Source organism: Artemia sp. Qi Xiang Cuo, chromosome 6, assembly GCF_049724085.1.
Source record: "Artemia sp. Qi Xiang Cuo chromosome 6, ASM4972408v1, whole genome shotgun sequence".
Lineage (NCBI taxonomy): Eukaryota > Metazoa > Arthropoda > Branchiopoda > Anostraca > Artemiidae > Artemia > Artemia sp. Qi Xiang Cuo.
Window position 1 is genome coordinate 22,644,849 of NC_142799.1, and position 26,872 is coordinate 22,671,720.

Sequence of the window (26,872 nt, forward strand, 5' to 3'; positions counted from 1 at the left end):
GCAAGGGTTGTAAGTTATGCCCTGGGGCATATCAGGTTTTTATAGAACGCGTTGTCGTAGAAACTTCAAAAAGGGCTAATTCAATTTGAAATTCAAAGGTCTAGTGCGCTTTTTAATAGTCAAAAGTGATTTGGAGGCAACTAACCCCCCTCTCACGCCCACCTTTTCCCCAAACACATCCAATCAAAAGTTTTAGATAGCCATTTTGTTCAGCGTAGTTGATTGACAGATAGAAATTATGTTCTGGAGGAGAACACTCCCCCCCAGCACTCAAGGCAATGGTTGTAAGTTATTCTCTTGAGGCGTGTAAGGTTTTTTAAGAGAGCATTGTCGTAGGAACTTCAAAAAAGGCTCATTCGATTGGAAATTGAAATGGCTAGTGCCCTTTTCAATAATCGAAAGTGATTGGAAGGCAACTAACACCCCTTCCACGCCCACCATTTCCCCAAACATATCCCACAAAATTTTGAGATAGCCATTTTGTTCTACGCAGTAAAAATTCAGGAAATTATACCTTTGAGCAGGACACTCTCCCCACAGTCTTCAGGGCAAGGGTTATGAGTCATGCCCTGGGGACATATAAGGTTATTATTGAAATCTTTGTCATAGAAACTTGAAAAAGGGCTCATTCGATTGAAAATTCAAAGGGCTAGTGCCCTTTGTAATAGTCGAAAGTGTTCGAGTGCAACTAACCCCCCTCTCACGCCCACTTTTTCCCCAAACACATCCAATCAAAATTTTTAGATAGCCATTTTGTTTCAAGGAGTTTAAAGTTCAGGAAATTATACCTTTGAGCAGGACACTCCCCCCATAGTCGTCAGGGAAAGAGTTATAAGTTATGCCCTGCGGGCATATAAGTTTTTATTGAAATCTTTGTCGTAAAAAGTTGAAAAAGAGCTCTTTCGATTGGAAATTCAAAGGGCTAGTGCCCTTTTTAATAGTCGAAAGTGATTTAAGGGCAACTAACCCCCCTCTCACGCCCGCCTTTTCCCCAAACATATCCAATCAAAATTTTTAGATAGCCATTTTATTCAATGTAGTTAAAATTTTTGGAAATTAGGTGTTTAAGGATGACAACCCCCCCCCCCCTACAAGCCTCAGAGCAAGGATTGTAAGTTTTTTATAGAAAGCGATGTTGTTAAAACATCGCAAAGGGCTCATTCAATTGGAAATTGAAAGGACTAGTGCCCTTTTAATAGTCGAAAGTGATTGAAGGGCAACTAACTCCTCTCTCACGCCCACCATTTCCCCAAACATCCAATCAAAATTTTGGGATATCCATTTTGTTCAACGTAGTTGAAAGTTCTGGAAATTAGGTCTTTTAGGATGATAACCCCCTCAGAGCCCTCAGTGCAAGGGTTGTAAGTTATGCCCTGGGGGCATATAAGGTTTATATAGAAAGTTGTTGTAGAAATTTCAAAAAGGGCTCATTTTTTTGGAAATTGAAATTTCCCTTTTTAATAGTTTTAAGTGAGTGGAGAGTAATTGACCCCCCTCCCACGCCCACCATTTCCCCAAACACATTCAATCAAAGTTTAGGGATAGCCATTTTGTCCAACGTAGTTGAAAGTTCTGAAAAATATTCATTTAGGGGGGGCAAACCCCCCAGAGCCCCCAGAGCAAAAGTTTCAAGTTATGTACTGGGGGCATATAAGGTTTTTAAAAATGCAGTGATGGTCATCACTTCTAACGGGGTTTGTTAAAGTTGGATTTGAGAGTGATAATGCCCTTTTTAATAGTCGAAAGTGATTGGAAGGTAACTAACCACCCTCTCACGCGCACGATTCCCCTAAACACATCCAATGAAAATTTTCAGATAGCCATCGTGTTCAAAGTAGTAGAAAGTTCTGGAAATTAGGTCTTGGAGGGTGAAAACCCCCCAGCCCGCAGGGCAAGGGTTGTAAGTTATTCCCTGGGGGAATATAAGGTTTTTATTGAAAGCGTTGTCGTAGAAACTTTAAACGGGATCATTTAATTGGTGCCTTTTTTAATAGTTGGAAGTGATGGGAGATCAAATAACGCCCGTCTTGCACCAATCAGTTCCGCAAACCGGTCCACTCAAAGTTTTGAAACAGGTATTGCGCGCAGGATAGTTGAAGGTTCTGGAAACTATAACTGAGGGGGTGACAACTACCCAATAAAGCTGGACATGGCTGTTTGTAATTTGTGACGTAGGGGATATCAAGTTATTCATAGAAAGCCTTGTCGTAGAAACTCAAAAAGGACTCATTTGATTGGAAATCGAAAGGTCTAGTACCCTTTTTAATAGTCGAAAGTGATTGGGAGGCTTAAAATTTTTATAGTAAAGATCGATGTGGGTATAATGTATGATTTTTATTTTGTTGTTTTTGTGTAGACCAGGGCACTTGGTACAATGTATTGGGCACTTGGTACTTGGTACAACGGTCCAGGGTAAATTGTTTTATTTTTTTTTTTTTTTTTTTTTTTTTTTTTGTTTAGACCACGGCACTTCGTATCGAAAGAGTTGTCGTAGGAACTTCGAAAAGGCCTTATTTGATTGAAAATAGAAAGGGCTGATGCCCTTTCTATTAGTCGAAAGTGATTGGAGGGCAATTAATCCCCCTCCTACGCCCACCCTCACATTTGCCTTTATTATTAAAAACTACTATTATTAAAAACTTTATTATTAAAATACAAATGAATGTGCATTGTCAGTTTAATATGAATATACTGATATTTAGTAATCAAAATATTAATATTATTTGATTTATTAAAGTTATAAAAGAAAGAACATTTATATTTTTTTCAGTAAAGTGCAAATTATGTTCTGGCCTTGGGAAGGCATTGGGGTTTTGAGCCCAAATTATGTTAATTTCTACTCGTTTTGAGTTTGACTCGGTTATTTATTGTAATTTCTGTTCGTTTTGGGTTTCATTTATTTATCGATGTTGATTTGCGGTAGTTTCACGCTTCGTAGATTGTTTGATTTTATTTTTGCTCATTTCTTTGTTTAATGGAGTTCTTTACTTTTCTTTGAAAAACTTATTTTGTAGAAAAAGTTGTTTTAATTAATATTAGATAACACTCACCTTACGCAGTTAACGCAGTCCAAATGTGCATTTTCAACGCAATGAATTGGCTTGTGTGTTAACGGGTCAAAGGTGATAAAACTTCGCTGCTCACAAGCTGCTACAAGAATTTTCCTATAAATCCACAAAACATTAAGGATGCGCTCCAGAAGCAGATTATCTTCAATTATAATCAATTATTTATTATTATCTTAATCCTAAAATGACAGGCAAATTTATCAACCTTTTTTACTACCTGGTGTTTTGGAACACGAGAAATATTATTATTATTAATTATTAATATTATAATTAATTATCTTTAATGACAATTGTCCTCTTGAATGCATCCTAAAACTTATGAGATTTACTAACATAAATTACAAATAAAGTTTACAAACATTAACAGAGAAAAACAAACAACTATCCACACCAGACAGACAGGCATGTCCATCGAAGTTTATTAAAACTCGGCCTAAAGTTTTTATTTACCATATAATATCATTTATTTACCATATACCTATCATTATTTACCATTTTACGCATAGATGGTCTCAAGAAATCATAAATACACGAAAAGACACCAACAAAAAAATTTAGTTCGCCGACTACTTTTTTAGCATCTGTATCAATCCCCAACCCTCAAAAATTTCATTGCTGGAGTTTTGAATAAATACAAAATATTGTCTATCCTGAGGTTTCAACATTAACCTCAAAACCCTTGTCGCAATGTCCATGTCTGCCAATAACACTGTAATATTTCAAAACAAACAGAGTTTAGAGATTATTCTAAATTGTTTATTGAATTATTTTATGGGATCAGCAAACATATAGAACAGAAGACTGTCGGTAATTCTGTATTTAGATACATTTATAAAACAAAAAGAGAGCGTCGTATTGGGGGACGACGTCTTGGTTGATGAGCGTCGTCTCCCTCTCTCTGAATCGCTGTAAAGTAAAATAAAAGGCAAAAAATGAGTTTTCTGGCATATAGTTTAAATCTAACAGGACTACAGATTATACTTAGACTTTTTTTTTCTTTGTACAGAGATTGCATGAACTATTTCATTGCAAACGGAATCTAGAGATAATTTTGAGTCTTTACTGACTATTGTATGGTATACAGAGCAAAAGACTGGCAGTAATTCGGTATTTAAAGATATTTGTTGAACAAAGAGAAAGAAAGAGAAAGAAAGAGAGAGAAAGAGAGAGGAACGGTCCAGGGTGAAATTCTGAATTAGCAATGGTTACTCTGAAGAGACTTCCAAGCACTAGTTTTCGATTTTTCCAGAAGGGGGAGAAAACTGAAGCGTATTGTTTCAATTTGATCAAAACCTAATACTAATACTACTACTAACAACTTACCGCAGTACGAAGCCGCCTGAGCCCATCACAGCTACACACGCTCCTCCTCAGTTCAAATCTATTCAAAGCCTCCTCTTTACACTCTCCCTGGGAATTCCCATTTGCCTTAAATCTTTCCTTACGACATCCTTCCGCCCAACCAAGGACGACCTCCTTTTCGTTTAGACATAGATGGTTGGCCGAAAAGGACAATCTTTGGCAATCTTTCATCCTTCATTCGCTGCACATGCCCTAGCCATCTCAATCTTTCTCTCACTATAGCTCTAGAAAGCGGAATCGAATCACACTTTTTGTACTGCCTTATGTTCTAGATATGGTCAGTGTGTCGGGAATCCAAAGCAATACGTAGCCAATTTCTATGGAAAACATCTAGCAAATCTTCCTCCACTTTTTGGATCACCCACACTTCCGAGCCATACTTGACCACTGTTATTGCTGTAGATTCCAATATTCTATTCTAGATTCGCAAACTTATCGGCCTATTCTTCCAAACTTTTTTCAACTGTAAAAAAAAATCCTGGGTCTTAGGCTATTTTACTTTTAACATCTTAACTGCACCCACCGTCTTTTCTAACAATACTACCCAGGTAAGTGAAGCTCTCCACTTGATCGATCTTTTCGTTACCCAACGTCGCATTTTCATCTTCACTTATTCCTAGTCTTAGGGACTTAGCTTCTTAACATTGATTTTCAAACCTATTCTAGCACCCTGAACTCGCAAAACCACTAAAAGTTCATTCATTTTTTTATTCCGTGCTCTCCCATTGCCTTTGCTTTGCTCCTTAAGACAAAGTCCATCAAGATGTTCCATATAAATACGCAACCCTGCTTAATTCCTGATTTAATACAAAACCAGCAATTAACCTTATTTCTTACCTTAACCGCAGCAGTGTCATTCTCGTACATAGAACTAATCTCCTTATTAAATTTTTCTGGTATACCATACAAGGATAAGACCTTTGCTAAAGCTCTTCTATCAGCTGAATCGAACGCTTGCTCATAATCTATAAAACTGAGGACTAAATGTGTTTAATGACTCATGCACTTCTCAATTATTAACCTATTAGTGAAAATTTGGTCAACACATCCTCTACCCTTCCTACAACCACATTGTTCTCTTAAAACTTTGTCTACATCATCTCTAAGTCTAAAAAGTACCATCATACTCAGTAAATATGCTGACAATATTTTGAATAGTTGAAAATTAGCACCCCTCATTCTTGAGCGTCACCTTGGGTGAAACCTTTCTGCACTCATAATGCAGCAAAATAAAGCTGAAGCTAAAAGAAATAAGTTTCTTTTTATAGAATGCAATTCACAAGGAATACAGACTATATTTGGAATTCGCCGTGTCTTTTTGTTTAGTTTTCCAGGAAATGCAGTTTCATTTTCAATGGCAAAACAGATCAGTTTAATCTTCTCAGGGTTGTTAAAACAAAAATAATATTTTTATACCAAAATATCCAGATAGAAATTTCCTTTCTTAGGGTAGAAATTTCCCCCAAATGTATTCATTTATGGTGATAAAATTTTTCTAAATCATTAAAAGTCAATCTCTATCCTACCAATCATTCATACTAATAGATTCAAAAAAAGATTAAATATGGTATTTCTAATGTCTTGTATAATACCAATCAAATATTTTTTTAAGGATTGCAGCGTTGCTTCGATTATTTGAATTTTCAGTCCTTGCATGCTATGGTCTATGTTACCCAAATGTGTGATAGAAGTCTTTTCTTCATGAAATGTGTGACAATCCCTTCCCTAAATAAAATAGGAAAGAACTGAATCAGTATTTGAGCTCGAACAATTATGTCCCCACCCCAAAAGATAGCTGAGTACATCTATTGAATGGATTATTAAATTTTAAAAAAAAATTAAAAAACGACAAAATGAGAAATAATAAAACGGCTTGAGATATACACATATGCAGGTTTTTTTTGTGAGGGGGCAATGTTTTGGAGGGGGATTAAAAGTGAGCTGTAGCTGAGCTATGAGCATATAGAAAAAAAAGAACTTAACAATTGTAGAAACATCAAAATTTGGAGGGACCACAGCCACTACCGCCACCACCACCCCTCAGCAACATATATTCACGGCTCGAGATATGTATTTTTGTCCAGATGATGTCTCCAGAGGCATTGGTTCTTGAGATAAGTGCACTAAAGTTCAAATATCCAAAATCTTTTCAGACATTTTTCCATACACTTACCCCGCATTCGACAGAGCTTATTGCAACTGATTGGAATTAATTGAAATAACGAATTGAATAAGGATAATTATTGGACCCTATTAAAGGCAGTTCGAACATCAAAATGATTTCTGTAGAGAAAAAATAGTAGGATCTTTCAAACCCATAAAGCCTTTGGAACTATCAAAACCATTATTAGCTTATACTAATAGATGAATATTCAAGGATTTTCATCTGTGAAAGGACGGTACCTGAAACTTCTTGTATTGTAAAATTTTTATTATTACTAATAAATATAAAACAATTTACTTGGAAAGTAAAGCTTCCACTCTTTTCACTGACTCTACATTTTTTTTTAACTTCATCCTTTTCCATCGCTTTTAGATCCACATAATGAACCTTTTCTCATAAAAGATATTGTAGACGCGAGTTCCATTTCATTTAAAAAAGTTTCAACCTCTTTATTCGGTTATTAATGAATATCCTTCAAAATATTAAAGAAAGTTTGTCTGGAAACGACAGATTATTGGAAACCCATTGTGTTTCTGCGAATGCTTAAGTATCTAAAATAATTTCAACCTCTTTATTCGGCTAGAAATGAATATCCTTCAAAATATTTATTAATTCCTTCAAATACTTCCTTCAAAATATTAAAGAAAGTTTGTCTGGAAACGACTGATTATTGGAAACCCATTGTATTTCTGCGAATGTTTAAGTATTTAAAATAATTTCAACCTCTTTATTCGGCTAGAAATGAATATCCTTGAAAATATTCATTAATTCCTTCAAATATTTTCTTCAAAATATTAAACGAATCTTTTCTGGAAACGATCGTTTATTGAGAACCCATTGTGTTTCTGCAAATGTTTAATTACTATAAAAAAAAATCCAACCTCTTTCTTTGGTTACTAATGAATATCCATTTAATGCATCTCACAATTTTTAAGATAAATACTCCTAAATAGAAAAAATATATAAGCAAAAACAAAACAAGTTGGCTTAAAATTAATCAGAGCTAACTTATAATTTTTGCAGCTAATCAAACAGTTCGTAGTAACGAACTGTAAGTAAGGAGCGACCCGGCTCAATAGTAACCAAAACTCTAAAAGACGGAATTTTGATACCAATAGATACATAAGAAGAATCAGATTTTTATGCTGATTTTAAATATATCAGTTTCATCAAGTTTGGTCTTAGCCATAAAAAGTTACGTGCCTGAGAAAATTTGCCTGATTTTCGATAAAAGGGAGAAACACCCCCTAAATGTCATAGAACCTTAATAAAAATCACATAATCAGATTCAGTGTATCAGAGAACCCTATTGTAGAGGTTTCAAGCTCCTATCTGCAAAAACGTGGAATTTTGTTCTTTGTTGTTTTTTTTTTTGCCAGAAGAAAGATCACGGATGCGTGTTTATTTGTTTTTTGTTTTTTTTTTTTACCAGGGATGATCGTATCAACCCAGTGGTCCTAGAATATCGTGGGAGGGCGAAATCGAACGGAAATTAAAAGTTCTAGTGCCCTTTTTAAGTGACAAAAAAAAATGGAGGGCAACTAGGCCTCCTCCCACGCTCATTTCAGAGGGCTGAAAGTTATGAACTTCACCCAATGTTTACATATAGCATTGGTTATTGGGAAGTATACATACGTTTTCAGAGGGGATTTTTCTGGTAGTGGGGGGTCGAGGGTTACGTGGGAGGATCTTTCCACGGAGAAAGTTTTCATGGGGGAAGGGACATTGCTATGAAGGGGGCGCCGGATTTCCCATCATTATTTAAAAGCGATCAGAAATTAAATATAAAAAAAAACAAGTTTTTCAGCTGAAAGTAAGGAGCAACATCAAAACTTAAAACGAACACAAATTATTATGTATATGATTGGGTTCGCCCTCTAGTCAATATCTTGCTCTTTAAGCTAAAGATTTTTTTGTACTTTCATAAGAGCTATTTATTATAATTAATGGCCTTTGTGATTAAGGGGTCATTTTAAAAGAAATTGGAACAAAATTCGAACTTAGCGCAAATAGCGAGGTATTAGTTAGGTATGAGTTAGTTTCAAGGTCGTATCCAGGGGGGGGGGGGGTTACCCGGGTTGAACCTCCCCCCCCGAAATTTTTGACCGAGTCGAAAATAAGTCAAAAATTATTAAAACCTAGGTAAAAAACAGTAAAATTAGTCGAAAACTGAGTCAAAAATTAGTAAACCCCCCCCCCCCAAAAAAGTCAAAAATTAGTAAAACCCCCCCTGAACAAAAATCCTGGATACGACCCTGGTTAGTTTTATTGCTTTTTCCTTTACTAAATATTTTTTTTTTTTTTTTTGTAATAAATGGTTATTGTTAAACATTTTTTTATTATTTATAAATGAGCTGTCATTTTTTATAAATAATTATTTTGTCAATAAACTTACTGTTATAATAATTTTATTTAATTTGAGGGCATCTCCGCCTTTACAACCTGCAAGCATACAACTTTATAGCAATTGAAATGTACTATTTATTTTTTACCTATTCCATACGTTAATTTTAATGATTCTTTTTTTTTGCTGAATCTTTTAATCTTATTTGTATGTTTATCTTTACATTTACGGTAATTTTTGTACGTTTTTATGTCATTGTGTTTAATATAGTAGTTCTCAGTTCACAAATATTAATAATAGAATAATTAAAGCTAATTACCCATCGGGTGAGAATTCCAAATTAAAAATACCCCCATGGTAGCCAAAACTTGAATCCCGTCCAAAGTCCCAGGAGCTACAAGGCAGACATGACGTATACAGATCACGAAAAAGAGCATCTTCTTGTCCAATACATCCTCTTCTGCCCAATTCTCTTCCAGTAAGGAGGGGTCCTTGGGGAGCAAAGAAAGACTTTTTAGAATTCCATAGCTTCATTTACAAGCCTTCGTGACTTGATGTCGCCTAAAAATAAAAATAAAACAAATTTTGGTGATTTTTATGGGTACACGCAGGTTCGACCTTCGAGTGGATCAGAGAATTTTTTCAGGAGATGAGGAAGGGTGGTCAAACGCATATGAAGTGTATTTTATATGGTACAATCTTTCCAAAGAGGGGGGAGAGGGCCCTTATCTCCCAACTCTATGTGCAGTTATGGCTATATTACAGCTTTAATGGAGTTCCTTTACTACTACTACTACTAACAACTCGCCATAACACCAAGCCGCCTGAGGCCCACACAGATACGCATGTTCCTCTTCCATCCCAATCTATTCAAAGCCTCCCTGTTTACACCCTCCCAGGAATTTTTGGCATTAAGGTGGGCATCATTATCATCTAGAAAATCTTCCTCTGTTTTTCAGAGCGCCCATGCTTTAGAACCATGGAGTTCCTTTAGGGTTTTGACTAATTGAATTCTTGGCATTAAGGTGGGCATCATTACTTGATATCATCAACAACTGCTGATTTAGATCTGAACATAAGCTAGCAAAAGAAGTGAAGTCAACCGAAACTTACAGGTTTAGAAAAAAAGACAAATGACAAGACAAATTCGAATCAATGCCTCATTTAAGCACAAACTATGGTACCACCAGGTAATTTTTATTTTAATATAAAGTTTCATGTTAAATTTACCATAAACCTCATAACAGGTGGTAAGCTTAAACTTTTAATGATTGAAAGGGTTTTGATTAGAGCTGATAATCATTAAAATAGTTGTAACTTGAAAAAACCCTTCCCACAAATCTACAGTCACCAGGTAAAATACATTTGTTGCCGACCTGTTTATAGAGTAGGGAGTATAATGAGAGAGTGGTGCCATCAGTGTGGACAATTGTTGAATAAAATAAACTTGACATAAAATCACCAAAAAAAAACATCTTCAAACTAAAGGGCGCATTCCTCATATTTTGAATATACTCTAAGAAACACAATAGATATGTTTCAAAACATTTTTTACAGTCATTGAGGTTGCCATGCTCACCAGAAAGAAAGGTGGGAGTCTATAAAGGTATAACCCCCTCCCTCCCTTCGTCTTAATATTTATCAAAGAATTTTCTGTATGATAGATTCACCTCTTTTTTATGTACCTGTCTCTCATATGAAGGCCCACAGATATTACTGACCCAAAGCAAACTTCCCTTCTTGGCAAGACAATCAGTCTAGAACTACTCAATCAGACATTTTGTTGCAGATTTCTGAACAAAATCTTTCAGTTTGAAGAAGGAAACGTTGAGATCCTTGAGGTTTATGAATTGGCAAAAGATGCAATATGATTGAAGGTGTTTAGAATATCAGGAATTTTTTATCTGGAACTCTATAATTTGAAATTCTCCAAGTCAATATTTATTAGCTGCAATTTATATGTGTGTCTTTTCGGACAATTTTCTAAATTTTTCTAAATTTTTTCATCCTGGATTTCAACCTTTCAGCGTTTCTAGCAGATTGAATCATTGACAATAATTTCAAAAGCAGAGGAAAAGAAGAACCACAAGACTATAGAAAAAAAATGTGCATGAGCACGTAATGACTGGAGCTAACCTAACTGATCTAATTTTGACCTTGCAGATATAAGATAAATTTGCAGATACAGTAAGTCACACCAATAAATTAATGCAATTTTGTATCTTTTCGAAAAGATGATGACGCATTGTATTCAAGGTCTGATACTGGTACAAGATCTGATTTTGTTAGAATAGTGTCAAACCCAATCTATCCATAGCCCATCAGTTACTCAACATCCATTATCATTGGTTTTGATCATAACCAGCTCATGTAGATGATGTTAAGGAGAGTAACGCGCTTGGATATGGTATGTAAAGATTAGCTAGATAAGCAAAAAGAACAGCTGTACGGTCCCTTTTTACAAACAGCTAGCATTAGCTAGCTTTTTGTCTGGCCGTGAGCAATGTGTAGTCCTCCCTAACGGGGTTTTTCCTCGATTTCCTGTGGAGCACCTCAAGGGACTAAGTTTGGTCCTTTAGCATTTTTAATTGTTTTTAATAATGTTTAACCAAGTTATGACAACTCTTTTGAATTTGCGGATGATTTGACATTACTTAACCTTTGTCAAACATCTAATACTTTGAATGTTACACTCAATTCACTCATTAACAATTTAAAGAATGATCTTGACAATGTTAAACTCAACTTAAGCATACCCAAAAGTAGTTTCATGTTATTTTCTTTTTTAAAAAATATACCCCCTATCAATAATTACCTTTGCATACCAAATTTAAATACTGTTAAACTGCTTGGTGTGCAGTAGGACAATAACCTTAAATGGAACTCCCATATTTCCTACTTATTTAAGTCAGGTTGTTTTCTCCTTAAATCTTTCTCTCTTCTCAAACGGTTCTCCATATCAATCCAAAACCTTAAAATATTTTTTTTGTCTTATATAAGGCCCTGTCTGGAATATGCTTCTCCTGTCTGGCACCCTGTGTTGACCAAAGACCAATGTTCTAAAACTAAAAGTATTAAAAAAACAGCAATAAAAATTATTCTGGGGACAGCCTATGCCACATACGATCAAGGTTTGGCTAGCCTTGAATTTGTTACATTGAAATCACAACATCACATCATTGTCATGAATTTTGGTCACAAGTGCCTTAGTTTTGACTATCATCGACGTTTTTCCCTCCCTTTAAAGAAAATCCTCCCAATTCTTCCTAATAAAAGACTCAATGCCCGTAGAGCTTCAAATACCTAAATGAAGCTGCATCCCCAAATGATGACTATGAGGTACAAAAACTCTTTTGTCTCCTATCTTGTTTTCTATTTTAATAATTGATATAACTTTTGTTTTATGTTCATCCCCTAACATCTGTTTTATTATTGATTCAATTTTTTGTTTTATGTTTATCCCATAACATTTGTTTTGTTATGGTAATTTTGACGTGCTTATGCTAGCTTTTGTGCTATTTTAGCCAATAAATCATATTCTATTCTATTCTATATAAAGCCCAATTTATATCAAAGTGTAAGATAAATTGGAAAGTATGATTTTTTAGAGGGATATAGCATGGAATATAACTCCTTGACAGGGTGGGGGTGTACTAGAGTGTAATTGCAACAGTAGGAGTTATTATCTATGGAAAGAACGGTAAGAGGGGGAAGGGGTAAAATTTTTGAGTCTTGTATTGCTCTCTAATTTGTGTTCACTCAGAACTTTACCTATTTCAATGCTACATAAACAAAATCAGACAAGATTAGCCAGCACAATTTATCCTGTAGCACAGAAACTACATACCCTAGCAAAAAAAAAAGAAATATACTAATCAATACTTTTTCCAAATAATAATTACTACTGTTGCAATTGTAAAACTGCCCTCGTCCTCCTTTTACCTGGACATACACCTCCACAATATAAAAAAGTCTGCTGGTTTTGCTGATTTACTTTCAAATTGTCATTATGAGTCAGCTGTTGATGAGAAATAATTATCTTTCTCACCTCCCTATCACACAAGGGCAATACCAACACTGATTGAGAAGTTCAGAGGCATGTAACCAAGCATATAGCTGGTCTCTCACGACACAGTAAAAGGCTAGAGAAATTAGATATGTTACTCTTATATTCTGATGCTGCTGTAAAGACATGGTGTTGACTCACAAATATCTTGGTGAATCAAATAATGCTAATTATAATACAAAGACTACAATCCATCAGGTGAGAAGTGTAGTGTTGTATTTACCAATATAATTATTTGGTTCATTAAGATGTTTATGAGTCAACATCATGTCTCCACAGCACCATCAGAATACCAAAGTTGGCGTTTTCAATCTCTCTATTCTTGTAAATGCTGTACTTAAATAGAAATTGATGCTAGAGGGAAATCAATTTCTCAGGCCATGGAGCATTTTTTGGCCAGCAAAGTTGTTCCATGAAAGGACATTGTTTCTGCTGTGAATGGTGCGTCATCTACGATTGGGCGTCACATTAGTTTTATTGCTCACTCAAAGCAACAACTGCATGAGGCACTATTCATGCACTGCATAATCCACACGCAGAATTTATTAGTAATATACTGGAGTCCTATATTGTACCTGCCTTTATAATATGTTATAAATGCTGTCAACAAGATTTGAAGCAATTCTTTAAACTCTGGGTTATTTGCTCAACTACGTGAGAAAAATGAAGAACTCGTTATTCAGCTACTGCACACTAAAGTTTGCTGGCTATCAAGAGGCTGTTGCTTAGCAAAATTTTCAGCTATTTTTGAATCTGTATTAGAGCTTCTACAAGAAAAAGATCTGAATTTGAAAGACAGGATCCCTCCTATACAATTGAATAAGAAGTGGAGCAATAGGCCTTAATCACCATGCCTTCATCTGCAAAATACCAACAATATCTATAAGTACTCTCCAATTCCCGCACTTCAGACTTTGTCAAAAAGGAGATGAGACTCTGGACCACTTAGTGACAAATTGTAGTGCTCCAGAGATAAAATCCAAAAACAGTCATCTGCAACTGCTCCAGGAGCCTTCTACAGTTTAGGTATCACAGCAGCAGCATAATTGTTCATGCACCTAGAGATAGACCAGCAAACACAGATGGAGGTCTACTTGGCCCTCATTGAGTTTCATGATCTTGCAGACTGATAGACCCATTATAGTTGCTGCCATTGCTTGAACCTCCATGAAGTTATTATTTGTTGATACAACTGCCAGCATCAAATGGATGTGCAAAATTGAATTGACCAGAAATGGCTAGCAACTAGAGACCTCTTTTTTAAAAGACGTAGAAAAAGAAAATTTGAACAATTGTAAAACATATATTTATTATTTGACTACTATCTTTAGCATGTTTAACAAAATCGATTTGTTGTTGCAAGGTGATAATTGTAACTTGATTCAATCAAAATCAGTAATATTGGCCTTTGTTAGAAAACTTATAAACAAAATTTAAGCAAAAAAAAATTTTCAGTTTTCATAATTTTTTTAATTACCAGAAATACTTCAAGACAATGATATTTTGTCTTATATCATTAATTTGGATGCATTACACAAGAATTTTACTAAGAGGTTTGAGGATCTCTTAATTTACAAATTCCTAAATGGATAAGAAATGCATACAATATCACAGCCATAAAAAAAAGCCAATGCAATAATGCAAGAAGATTTGATCACCATCAGCACAGACATGGAGCAAAGCAGAAGTTCAACAAAGGCTATCAGAAGTTCTGGTTCCAGTGTAACACTGAAATATATTGTACTGCATTGTGGAACATTGCTGAATAATACCTTTTTGTTTTTCATCATCATGTCTAGTCAAAAAAAGTGTGGTTATAAACATTTCTACAAAAACTAAGAAATCATTTGAAAATCCACAAATGTAAATATTTAATGCTGCAACTCAGCAATATTGAAGGTGATTTAACAAGATTGGCAGAAATACTCCAGGTTTATCAATCAAATGGATTCTTTTTAATCTGTATTTTGTGACTTTAAGGTTTAAAAAAAATAATTACCTATTTGAATATTGTTATACTTTGTATCAACGATTATTAATTACACTAGATATGTGCTATATTTTATGCTTATTTATTTTGTTTACTTTTGACAAGAAAATGATATCACGTTTATTCACTTAATCAACTGCAAAGTTTTCAAATTGGTAAGTACTTCTAAAGTAATTTGATAATGGAGGTGTTGGGTATCAGTTCATTTTGGAATCCCTGATCTAGACAAATTAGGCCATTGTAGACCCACAGAGCTGAAAGTTTTGCAAGGGCAAGGACTTGAAGGTCCTATTTTGAGATATAAATTTCTACTGTTTGTTCTATAACAAAACAAAACTTGCCAGATTGGTATCAGCAATCAACGTCAAGAGGCAATAATGTTTGATCATCAAGCAGGGTCAGTACAAGGAATTGCAACGCTTTGGGTAATCTGAATTGTCTTGGGCCTTTGATGTTGCATACCCAGCTAATATTAAACCCTGTGTTCAATAGAGCTTACTGCAATTAATTACAAATATTTACCAAATAAATTACATCTTTACATTAATTACAAAAAACCTTTGGAACTAACAAAAAATATTACTAGCTTATACTAATAAATAAATGTTCCAAGAATTTTCCATCTGCAAGGACGAATTACAGCTTATTGAGCTCTGAAGCAAAGTAAACAAAAAATTAATTGCATTATGTTTCAATAAGTGGTTTTGAACGTAATTCAATAATTGCAATTCACCATTGAACACTAGAAATCACAAAAATCGATTAGAATATGCTTAGTGAATGTAGGGTGAAACGCATATAGCTCCATGTTACAATCCCTAGACCTCACTATTTGCACCAAAGAAGTGGCAGCTACAAACATTAAATAGAAAGCATAACTGGCTTTAAAGACCATCAAGTGAAAATTATCATGAATAATGATTTGATGAATCAAGAAAAATGGTCTCACTCATTATTTTGCAACTTTTTAAAAATACTCATTATTTCTTGAAGTTATAGATTACAAATAAAGAAAAACGTCATAGTTGAAAATAATATTAAATTCATGAGCTAAACAGATAGGATTTACCTTCAAGTCCAGATAGTTCTGTTCAAAAAGTTGATATTAGTCTAACAGCTTTCCACTGAGTATTTATACTATCCTGGCAACAAACCCCAAAACAAATACCGCATGATGGTCCCAAACACAGCCCCAAGTAACATATTTCTATATTGTCACTAATGTTTTCTTGGTTAAAACAGGTTTCTTGCATTCTCAACCTGTGAAAACCACTCTGATGAGTGATTGCAATAAATAAAAATATCAGAGGCAACGCTATAGCATTGCCTACAGTAAAGGCTGTACGGCTCAAATGTTTTTTTGTGTTTTTTTTTCCAGAAGCACTTTATATGGAAGGGGTCGTCGTATAAACTTCAAAGGGGGCTCATTCGATTGGAAATCGAGAACCCTAGTGCCCTTTTTAAGAGTCAAAAGTGATTGGAGGGCAACTAGCCCCCCCACGCCATTTTTCTCCCAAATGCATCCAATAAAAATTTTGAGATAGCCATTTACTTTAAAACAGTTCATAGATCACATAACAAAAACTCTGGGGTCGACTCATCCCCACTGGCCTGGGGGCATACATTGCAAGTTATGCCCCGGAGACATATATTCTACTTATGCAAGGAATGCTGGTATAAAATTCAAAGAGGGCTTGTTTAACTGAAAATTGAAAGTTCTAATTCACTTTTTAAGAGTCAAAAGATATTGGAGGGTAACCAGTCCCCTCCCCACGCCCTTTTTTCCCAAATACATCCAATAAAAATTTTGAGATAGCCATTTTGTTAAAAATAGTTCAAAGACTATATAAAAAAAACTCTGGTGTCGACACAGCCCCAAGGGCCCGGGCTGGGCGTTGTAAGTTATGTCCTTGGGACATATATGGTTCTTTTTTATTCAGTTTCTAAGAGTTAAAAGAGATCGGAGGTCACCTAGCCCCCCCCCCGCCACGCCCTTTTTACGCAAACCCCCCCGACAAGAACTTTGAGATAACCATTTTTTTAAAATAATTCAAAGACCATATAACGAAAACCCCGGGGTCAACACGTCCCCCCAGGGCGTGAGGGCAGGCGTTTTAAGTAATGCCCTGGGGGAATATATGGTCCTTATTGACGGAGTGTTCGTATAGACTTCACAGAGGGCTCATTGAAATGTAAATTGAAAGTTCTAGTTCAGTTTTTGAGAATGAAGAGATTGGAGGGCAACTAGTCCCCCCCACGCCCCTTTTTCCCGAAATGGATCCGATAAAAATTTTGAGATAGTCATTTTGTTAAAAATTGTTCAAAAGTCAGATAACAAAAACTCAGTTGTCAACACAACCCCTCAGTGGCCAGGGCAGGCGTTATAAGCCATGGCCTTGGACATATATGGTTCTTATGAAAGGGATTTTTGTATAAACTTCAGAGAGGGCTCATTTGATTGGAAATTGAAAGTTCGAGTTCACTTTTTAAGAGTCAAAAGATATCCGAGGGCAACAAGCCCCCTCCCCCCACACCTTCTTTTTCCAAACCCATCTGATGAAAATTTTGAGATAGACATTTTGTTAAAAATAGAACAAAGGTCAGATAAGAAAAACTCCGGTGTCAATACAACCCCACAGGGCCCAGGGGAAGGCATTCTAAGTTATGTATGGTTCTTATGAAAGGGATGCTCATATAAACTTTATAGAGAGCTCATTTGATTGGAAATTGAAAGTTCTAGTTAACTTTTTTAGAATCAAGAGATTGAAGGACATCTAGAACACCCCCCCCCCCCTGTCCCTTTTCCCCTAAACCTACCCGCTACAAATTTTGAGATAGCCATTTTTTAAAAAATCGTTCAAAAATAAGATAACAAAAACTCCAGTGTCAACACAACCCCCCAGGGCCTGGGGGTAGGCGTTGTCCTGGGGGCGTATATGGTTCTTATGAAACGGATGCTCGTATAAACTTCATAGAGAGCTCCTTTGATTGGAAATTAAAAGTTCTAGTTCACTTTCTAAGAGTCAAAAGATATCCGAGGGCAACTAGCCCCCCACACCCTTTTTTCCCCAAACCCATCCGATAAAAATTTTGAGATAGCCATTTCATTTAAAATAGTTCAAAGGTCAGATAAGAAAAACTCCTGTGTCAACAAAACCCCCCAGGGCCAAGCGACAGGCGTTCTAAGTATTCCTCTGGGGGCATATATAGTTCTTATGGAAGGGATACTCGTATAAACTTCGGAGAGGGCTCATTTTATTGGAAATTGAGTTTTCATTCACTTTTTAAGATTCAGAAGAGATCGGAGGGCAACTAGCCCCCCCCCCCCACTTCCTATTTTCCTCAAATCCATCCAATAAGAACTTTGAGAGTCATTTTCTCAAAATGGTTCAAAGATCATATAACGAAAACTCCGGGGTCGACACAATTCTTCAGGGCTCGGGGTCGACACAATCCTTCAGGGTCCGGGGTCAACAAAATCCTTCAGGGCCCGGGGTAGGCATTGTAAGTTATGCCTAGCGGGCATATATAGCTGTTATGGAAGGGATGTTTGTGTAAACTTCAAAGAGGGCTTATTTGATTGGAAATTGAAAGTTTTAGTTCAGTTTTTAAGAGTCAAAAGAGATCAGAGGGCAAGTATCCCCCCCACGCCTCTTTTTCCTCAAATGCATCCGATTAAAAATTTTGATATAGCCATTTTGTTAAAAATAGTTCAAAGGTCAGATAACAAAAACTCCGTTGTGACACAACCCCCCAGGGCCCGAGGGCAGGCGCTGCAAGTTATGCCCTGGTGGCAGATATGGTTCTTATGGAAGGAATGCTCATATAAACTTCAGAGAGGGGTCTTTTGACTGGAAATTGACAGTTCTAACTCATTTTTAAGAGTCAAAAGAGATTAGAGGGTAACTAGTCCCAATCCCTACGCGCTTTTCCTACAAACCCATCCAATAGAAATTTTGATATAGCCATTTTTTTAAATAGTTCAAAGGTCAGATGACAAAAACTCCGGTGTCGACACAGCCCCCCAGGGCCCAGGAGGCAGACGTTTTAAGTTATGTCCTGGGGTTAAGTTATGTCGTTTTAAGTTATGTCGTTTTAAGTTATATAGTTCTTATGAAAGGGATGCTTGTAAAAACTTCAGAGAGGGCTCATTTGATTTGAAATTAAAAGTTCTAGTTCACTTTCTCAGAATCAAAAGAGATCGGAGGGCAACTAGCCCCTCCACCCTTAACGCCTTTTTCTTCCACAAACTCATCTGATAAAAATTTTGAGGTGGCCATTTTGTAAAAATAGTTTCAAACATCAGATATTAAGACTCCGGGGTCAACACAGCCCCCAAGGGCCCAGGGACAGGCGTTGTAAGCTATGCCCTGAGTGCATATATGGTTCTTATAGAAAGGATGCTTGTATAAACTTCGGAGAGGGCTCATTTAATTGAAAATGGTAAGTACTAGTTCAATTTTAAAGAGTTAAAAGAGGTCAAAGGGCAACTATCCCCCCCCCCACATCTTTTTCCCCCAAACCCATCCGATAAAAATTTTGACATACCCATTTCATTAAAAAAAAGTTCAAAGGTCAGATAAAAAAAAACACCTGTATCGACACAACCCCCCCGGGCCGGGGGGCAGGGGTAGTAAGTAATAATCTGGGGACATACATGGTTAGTATTGAAGGGATGCTCGTATAAACTTCGGAGAGGGCTCATTTGGTTGGAATTTGAAAGTTCTCGTTCACTTTTTAAGAGACAAAAGGCATAGGAGGGCAACTAGCCCCCCTCCCTCCACGCCCTATTTACCTAAAATACATCCAATAAGAACTTTGAGGGAGCCATTTTTTTCAAAATGGTTCAAAGATCATGTAACGAAAATTCCGGGGTCGACACAGTCCTTCAGGGCCCGGGGTAGGTGTTGTAAGTTATGTTCAGCAGGCATATATAGCTGTTATGGAAGGGATGCTTGTATAAACTTCAGAGAGGGCTCATTTGATTGGAAATTGAAAGTTCTGGTTATGTTTTTGAGAGTTAAGAGATTAGAGGGCAACTATCCCCCCACGCCTCTTTTCCCCCAAATACATCTGATAAAAAATTTGATATAGCCATTTTGTTAAAAATAGTTGAAAGGTCAGATAACAAAAACTGTTCTCAACACCCCCCCCCCCGGGCTCAAGGGAATGCGCTATAAGTTATGCCCTGGTGGCAGATATGGTTCTTATGGAAGGGATGCTCATACAAACTTCAGAGGGGTCATTTGAATGGAAGTTGAAAGTTCTAGTTCAATTTTTAAGAGTCAAAAGAGATTGGAGGGTAACTAGCCCTACTCCCCATGCCCTTTTTTCTGCAAACCCATCAGATAGAAACTTTGAGATAACCATTTTTTAAAATAGTTCAAAGGTCAGATAACGAAAACTCTGGTGTCGACACAGACCCACACACCCCAGGGGGCAGACGTTGTAAGTTATGTCCTGGGGCCATATATAGTTCTTATGAAAGGGATGCTGGTATAAACTTGAGAGAGGGTTCATTTGATTTGAAATTAAAATTTCTAGTTCACTTTCTCAGAATCAAAAGAGATCAGAGGGCAACTAGCCCCTCCCCCTTCACGCCTTTTTCTTCTCCAAACACATCTGATAAAAATTTTGAGGCAGTCATTTTTTTTAAAATAGTTTCAAACATCAGATATTAAAACTCTGAGGTCAACACAACCCCCCAGGGCCCAGGGACAGGCGTTGTAAGTTATGCCCTGAGTGCATATATGGTTCTTATAGAAGGGATGCTTGAATAAACTTCAGAGAGGGTTCATTTGATTGAAAATGAAGAGTTCTAGCTCAATTTTAAAGAGTCAAAAGAGATTGAAGGGCAATTAGCCCCCCCCCCACGCCCTTTTTCCCCAATCCCATCTGATAAAATTCTGAGATAGTCGTTTTGTTAAAAATAGTTTCAAACATAAGATAATATAACTCCAAGGTGGAAACGCACCCATTTTTCACTTCAATATTGTTAATTTGATACTAGTTTTGATACTTTGATGAACATTTGATATTGGAAAAAAAAAGTTTTATTTTGAAATAAAGTATTTTTAAAAACTTTTTGCAATAAAAAACGAACAGAAATTAATTTTTAAAAAAACTTTCCAAAAAGAAGTTTTTCAAAGAAAAGTAAAGGCCATTTTAAACTTAAGATCATCAGATATAAATACCTGTTAAAATTCAAACTCAAAACAGCCAGAAATTAAATAAATAATCATAGCAAAAAAACATACAACAAGTAATAGTATAAATGAATAAATAAATCTTAAAGCGAGTAATACTAAAATGGAATACGCAGATCAAGCTTAGAACGAAAAAAAATTTTTGCTATTGCAGTATAAATGAAACCCAAAACAAACAGAAATTAAATAAAGAATCAATGCAAACGAACATACAATAGATATTAATGTAAATGAATAAATAAATCTTAAAACGAGTGAAACTTAAAGTGAACATACAAATCAAGCTCGAAACAAACACAAATAACTACAAACAAGAGTTTGGGTATCGCCTCCTTCTCTCACTGTAAAAATCCAAAACCTACTACGTCATGGCGCTTTACTGAAAACTGTATGTGTCTTGAACTGTCTTGAAAAGTATAAACAATATCAAATTGAATATTTAATATATAATGACATTAATTGTTGAAAGATCCAACAGTTTAAGATTTTATTTCACTGTAATTTTATTTTCATTTTCAATGCTGTAAGAACTGGAAAATAAAATATTTGTAACATTATTCGTTTTCAGTGAAGCGCCAATGACGCAGTAGGCTTTAGGTTTTTACAGTTAAAAACGGGGACAATTTTAGGGGTCTTGAACAATTTTAGAAAGAACTAATAAATTAAACTGAATATTTGATGCATAATGATATTAATTGCTGAAAGCTCATCAGTTCAAAATTTTACTGTAATTTTAATGTTTATTTTCAATATTAAGTACAAAAGAAAATATTTGTAATACAATTCGTTTTCAGTAAAGCGCCAATGATGCAGTAGGTATTAGACTTAACAGTGAGAGAAGGAGGCAATACCCAAACTCTTGTTTGTAGTGATTTTTGTTTGTTTTAAGCTTGATTTACATATTCAATTTAAATTTTACTCGTTTCAAGATTTATTTATTCATTTACATTAGTACCTCTTGTAAGTTTGTTTGTATTGATTCTTTATTTAATCTCTTTGTTTTGGGTTTCATTTATACTTCAATAGCAATTTTTTTGGTTTTAAGCTTGATTTGCGTACTCAATTTAAGCATTACTTGCCTTAAGATTTATTTATTCATTTATATTATTACTTGAAATATGTTTTTTTGCTGTGATTGTTTATTTAATTTTTGTTCATTTTGGGTTTCATTTATTATTTAATAGTAATTTCTGGTCGTTTTGAGTTTGAATTTTAACAGATATTTGTATCTGATGATCTTAAGTTTAAAATGGCCTTTGTTTTTCTTTGAAAAACTTCTTTTTTGGATTTTTTTTAATTAATTATTTAAAACATGGATAACAAAGGAAAGAAACATAATAATCTGATTAATAGATACATCTTGCCATATTATAAAGTAACAATTTCTCTGTTTTATTGTTTTCTTTTAGTTTTGAATATATCCTAAGGCTATATCTGGGGCCATCAGGGGAGGCAGGGAAAGATGCCAGGGTAATGACTATCATACTGAAAAAGAGCATAAAATAAGCAATCTAATGGACATATTTTTATTTTATCCACATTTTCCTTTAGAAGTGGTCGGCCAGAGAAGTTTACATAATGATTTTTACTGCTTAAATTATTGCATCTGTTTGTTAATTAGATATGTGTAATCTTAACCAGTTTATAGCATTATGTTATTGTGAAACAATTAGAGTAGCGGGATAAATATATTATCTATAATAATTTAAAAACAGATATGAACATGAAAGGAAACACAAATTTGATTGATAGCAACTTTCTCTATATTATAAATATGATAATTTCATATATATTTTCATAAATGTATTTCATATATGTTTTCTAGTAATTTTGTATACAAGCCTAAAGCTAAAATTTGTCTATTAATGGGGGGGAGCACATAATAGTGACCATTCTCTGATATCTGAAGAGTGCTGATTAGAAAAACAAATGGAAGGCCAATATTTGATTGATGTTATAGTGCTTTCTTCAGATGAGCCACAGACAAGAATGATACTATTATAATATTTAAAAGAGTACTGAATGAACAATTAAATGGCATCCTATAAACCATTTTTTCTAGCCTGATTTCTGCCCTATAGGCCTAATAGCCTTAAGCAAGCTAGAGTTAGCTCAACAACTAGCAAAGGTGCCACAAATCCCTGAGCCAGTTTTACAAGTAAGTCCATATGAGCCCCAACAGTCTTACTGTCTAGAGATTTGCCTCACCCCTACGTTGCTCAGAAATGATTTAACTTTGATACATTCCAGGTTTGACAAAAAAAAAAAAAAAAAAAAAAAAAAAAAAAAAAAAAAAATCCAGTTAATGTCTTTGAAATAGCCTAGCTGAAATGACAGAAAAGTAACTTTGAATTTACTTTTATAGTAGCCTTTAGTAAAGATACTGTATCAGTAGGCCTATAGCATTCCCACTCTCTGGAAGCAAGGAAATGAAGTTTAGGTAAATTTTCCAATTACCCCACTAATGTGATAGCTAAGAAATAAACAAGTATTTAGAATCAGAATTTTGTCCTAAATCCCAATATAACATTCATTTGTGTTTGAAATGAAACTTAACCCCACCCCAATGTGCAAATATATACCCCGGGTTGTATATATATACACTGAATTCTCTATAAGTCACCCTTTTCTATAAATTGATTTATAAGTTTATCAAAATAATCAGTATAGCATTCCCACTCTCTGGAAGGAAGGAAATAAAAGTTTAGAGTATTTGGATTCAGGATGAAATTCTGATTTCTATAGATATGTCTATTTTTTAGCTGTCTCATTAGTGAGTTTATTGGAAAATTTACCAAAGTTTATTGGTATGCTTTAAGGAATGACACAAGTAAGTGTTTTAATGAGTTTTAAGATGTTTATAGTGTTTCCTGCTTGAGAGTAGGAATGCTATATTGATGCCAAGGTAGTTAATAGACATCTTTAGTAAAGTGAATCTGTATCAGTATCATCACCAGATTGAGACATTGAAAATATTAATAGAATGAAAGAAAGATACATACAGCTCAAACTTATTACCTTAAATCACACTTGTCAATGAGATAAGTTGGCTACAACCTCCTGTAGTTCTTGTTGGTTTGGAAACGATGTTATCTGAATATTACATGAGCATCCCAGTGATATTTCCACTTCACACTTGCCCATTCACAATCAACAACTTTTTTAAAAGAATTTATAGAGTAAGTTGAAACAGTAGAATCAGAAAGACTATTCCAGGCTGGCACTGCTTGAATAGAAAGAGTTCTCGTCTCTCTTGTCTTTTTACATGTTTCCTTTGCAGCTTTAGTAAATGACTTCTTGTTGAAGAATATGATGTAGAGCTGAATAATGGGTCTATCATATTACTGTAAATAAATTCTTCAACTTAATTACATCCCCCCTTTGGCATCAGTAAACTAATGAGGGCAGGCTAAGTTTCTTCAAGGAGTCAGGATATGCCATATCTTTATGTGGAGCTGATCATTTAGTAGATCTCCTTTGAACTCCTTCTAATAATGCAATGTCACTTTTATATGAAGAATTGCTGAAAGAGTAACCAAACTCCAGACAAGGGTGAACATGAGCTGTGTACAATTTTTTAACTATCAAGGGATGGCGAGAAGAAATTGTTCGTTTGATGAGACCAAGAGCTCGATTAGCCTTAGAGACCTGTGCTTTTGTGTGAAAGTGGAGTTTAAGCTGTTTATCAACAACTACATCTAGGTCTCTCTCATTATCTACTGAGTCCAAATTGATAACTTGACCTGAGGCATTTTGCATGTAATATGTCTGCATGGGATTCTGTGGTCCAATATGGATAACTTTGCACTTCAGTGGGTTATAGAACCATTAGCCATGTATGAGCCCAGTGAGCAAGGTGATTTAGGTCTGCCTGAATCCCATCTCCCACTGATTGAACAAGTTTGCAATCATCAGCATATAATGTAATATTGCTTTGGATTGTACTGGAACAATCATTGATAAAAATATTAAGCAGAATTGCACCAAGTACACTTCCTTGAGGTACTCCACTTATGACTGATTTTGGATTAGAATACACTTGATTTTCATTTTCATCAGTTACAAAAACTCTCTGCAACCTTCCACTCAAAAAGGCACCAATCCTATCTACTACATGACTATTTATGCAATAAGCCTGCAATTTCATCAACAAGTAATTACAATCAACTTTATCAAATGCTTTTGCCATATCCAGAAGTACAACATCTACTGGGAGGTCTTGATCTATGAGTTTAGTGACTATACATGATTGGATTAAGTTTGTCTGGATGGAACAAATACATCTGAAGCCATGCTGATTACTGGTAATTAGATCATTATCATCAAAATGTTTGACAATGGAGCCACTCACTATCCACTCAATATGAATATATACCCTTATGAGCTCTTAGTTAGGTCCTACTTTACAATTAATTCTCCCCAGAAGGAAACACTAAAATTCTGAAAACAACTTTAAAAAATTCCAAAATAGCCCACTTACTTATATCATTCCCAAAAGCACTTTGGGTTATATACTTGCACACTTCAGGGGGGGGGGGGGGAGTAAGCAGCATTAATCTACAGTTATGCCTACTCAAACTTAAAGACACTAGAGAATCCTGCAAGTGAATTTAAAAAGTCCTAAAGTACTTATATCATTCCTAAGAGTACACTTCTTTACTCCTACCCAATTCACAAATATATAGCCCAAACCATATATTTCCTATGAATTTTTCTGTTCCTTCATTTTTTTTAATGTTGCTTCTTTACCATTAAACTCATTTTGGTATAAGCCTAGATCATGGGTTATTGAGAAGAAAACATGTTAAGAAAACAATTCTTACTTCATAATATGCAAAATAATTATAGTTAACACACTTTGAATAACACATATAGTAACTCCTCATTTCCATAAATGATATGACAAAGGAAGCCACAAGCAACATCACACTTTACACCAAAATAACTCCAAGATTTTTGGACCAGCCATTCAACAAAGTCTGCAATCAGACCTCCAGAGAATCCAGCAGTGGACCAGTGAATGGCTGCTTGAATTCAAGATGAATAAATGCAGTGTCCTCCATTTTGACAATAGTCATCCTCACCACCAGTATACCATTCATGACCAGATGTTGCAGTCTGATATTCAGCTACAAACCAGACATGAAGAACAAGACTTAGGATTACTTGTTGATGAGCAACTGAAGTTCCACAGGCATTGGCAACAAGTGGCATCAAAAGCTAACTCAAGTCTAGGCCTGCTGAAATGCATTATCACCAGCCACTCCTGTACTGTATTCCTGAGACTTTGCAAGGCTATTGTTAGGCCATTCTTGGATTTTGGAACATGTCTGACCCCCCCTCCCACAAGCATGGCACCAGAATAACTGAAGGAGTTCAAAGATGTGCCACTAAATGCATCAGAGGTCTACAAAATATGCCATATGATAAGAGACTAGAGCACCTAAAACTACCAATGCTGGTCTTCAGACATTGTAGATATGATATGATGCTGACCTACAAATATAATAGTCAACCAAACAGCACCCCCCTCACAAAACACACAGGGCAACACTTCACAAGAGGACACTTGCAAAAGCTAGCAAATCAAGGACTGAAGACCAGAATGAGCCAAAACTTTTGGTAAAGTTCTACAAAATCATATTATTGAGTTAGGACAAAAGTGAATACAC

General features: G+C 35.3%; 1 protein-coding gene across 2 annotated transcripts in view; it reads right to left on the minus strand.

The window, feature by feature from the left end:
• LOC148950997 (DDB1- and CUL4-associated factor 10 homolog) overlaps positions 1–26,872 on the minus strand; it is a 69,987-nt gene that overhangs the window by 38,865 nt on the left and 4,250 nt on the right. For both annotated transcript variants that reach the window (XM_089090086.1, XM_089090087.1), the window contains exons 2-3: positions 9,258–9,499; positions 3,051–3,164 (exon numbers count right to left, since the gene is read on the minus strand). In XM_089090086.1, coding sequence (XP_088946212.1) covers positions 3,051–3,164; positions 9,258–9,472 — 329 coding nt within the window. In that variant the 5' untranslated portion in view covers positions 9,473–9,499. The remainder of the gene's footprint in view (positions 1–3,050; positions 3,165–9,257; positions 9,500–26,872) is intronic.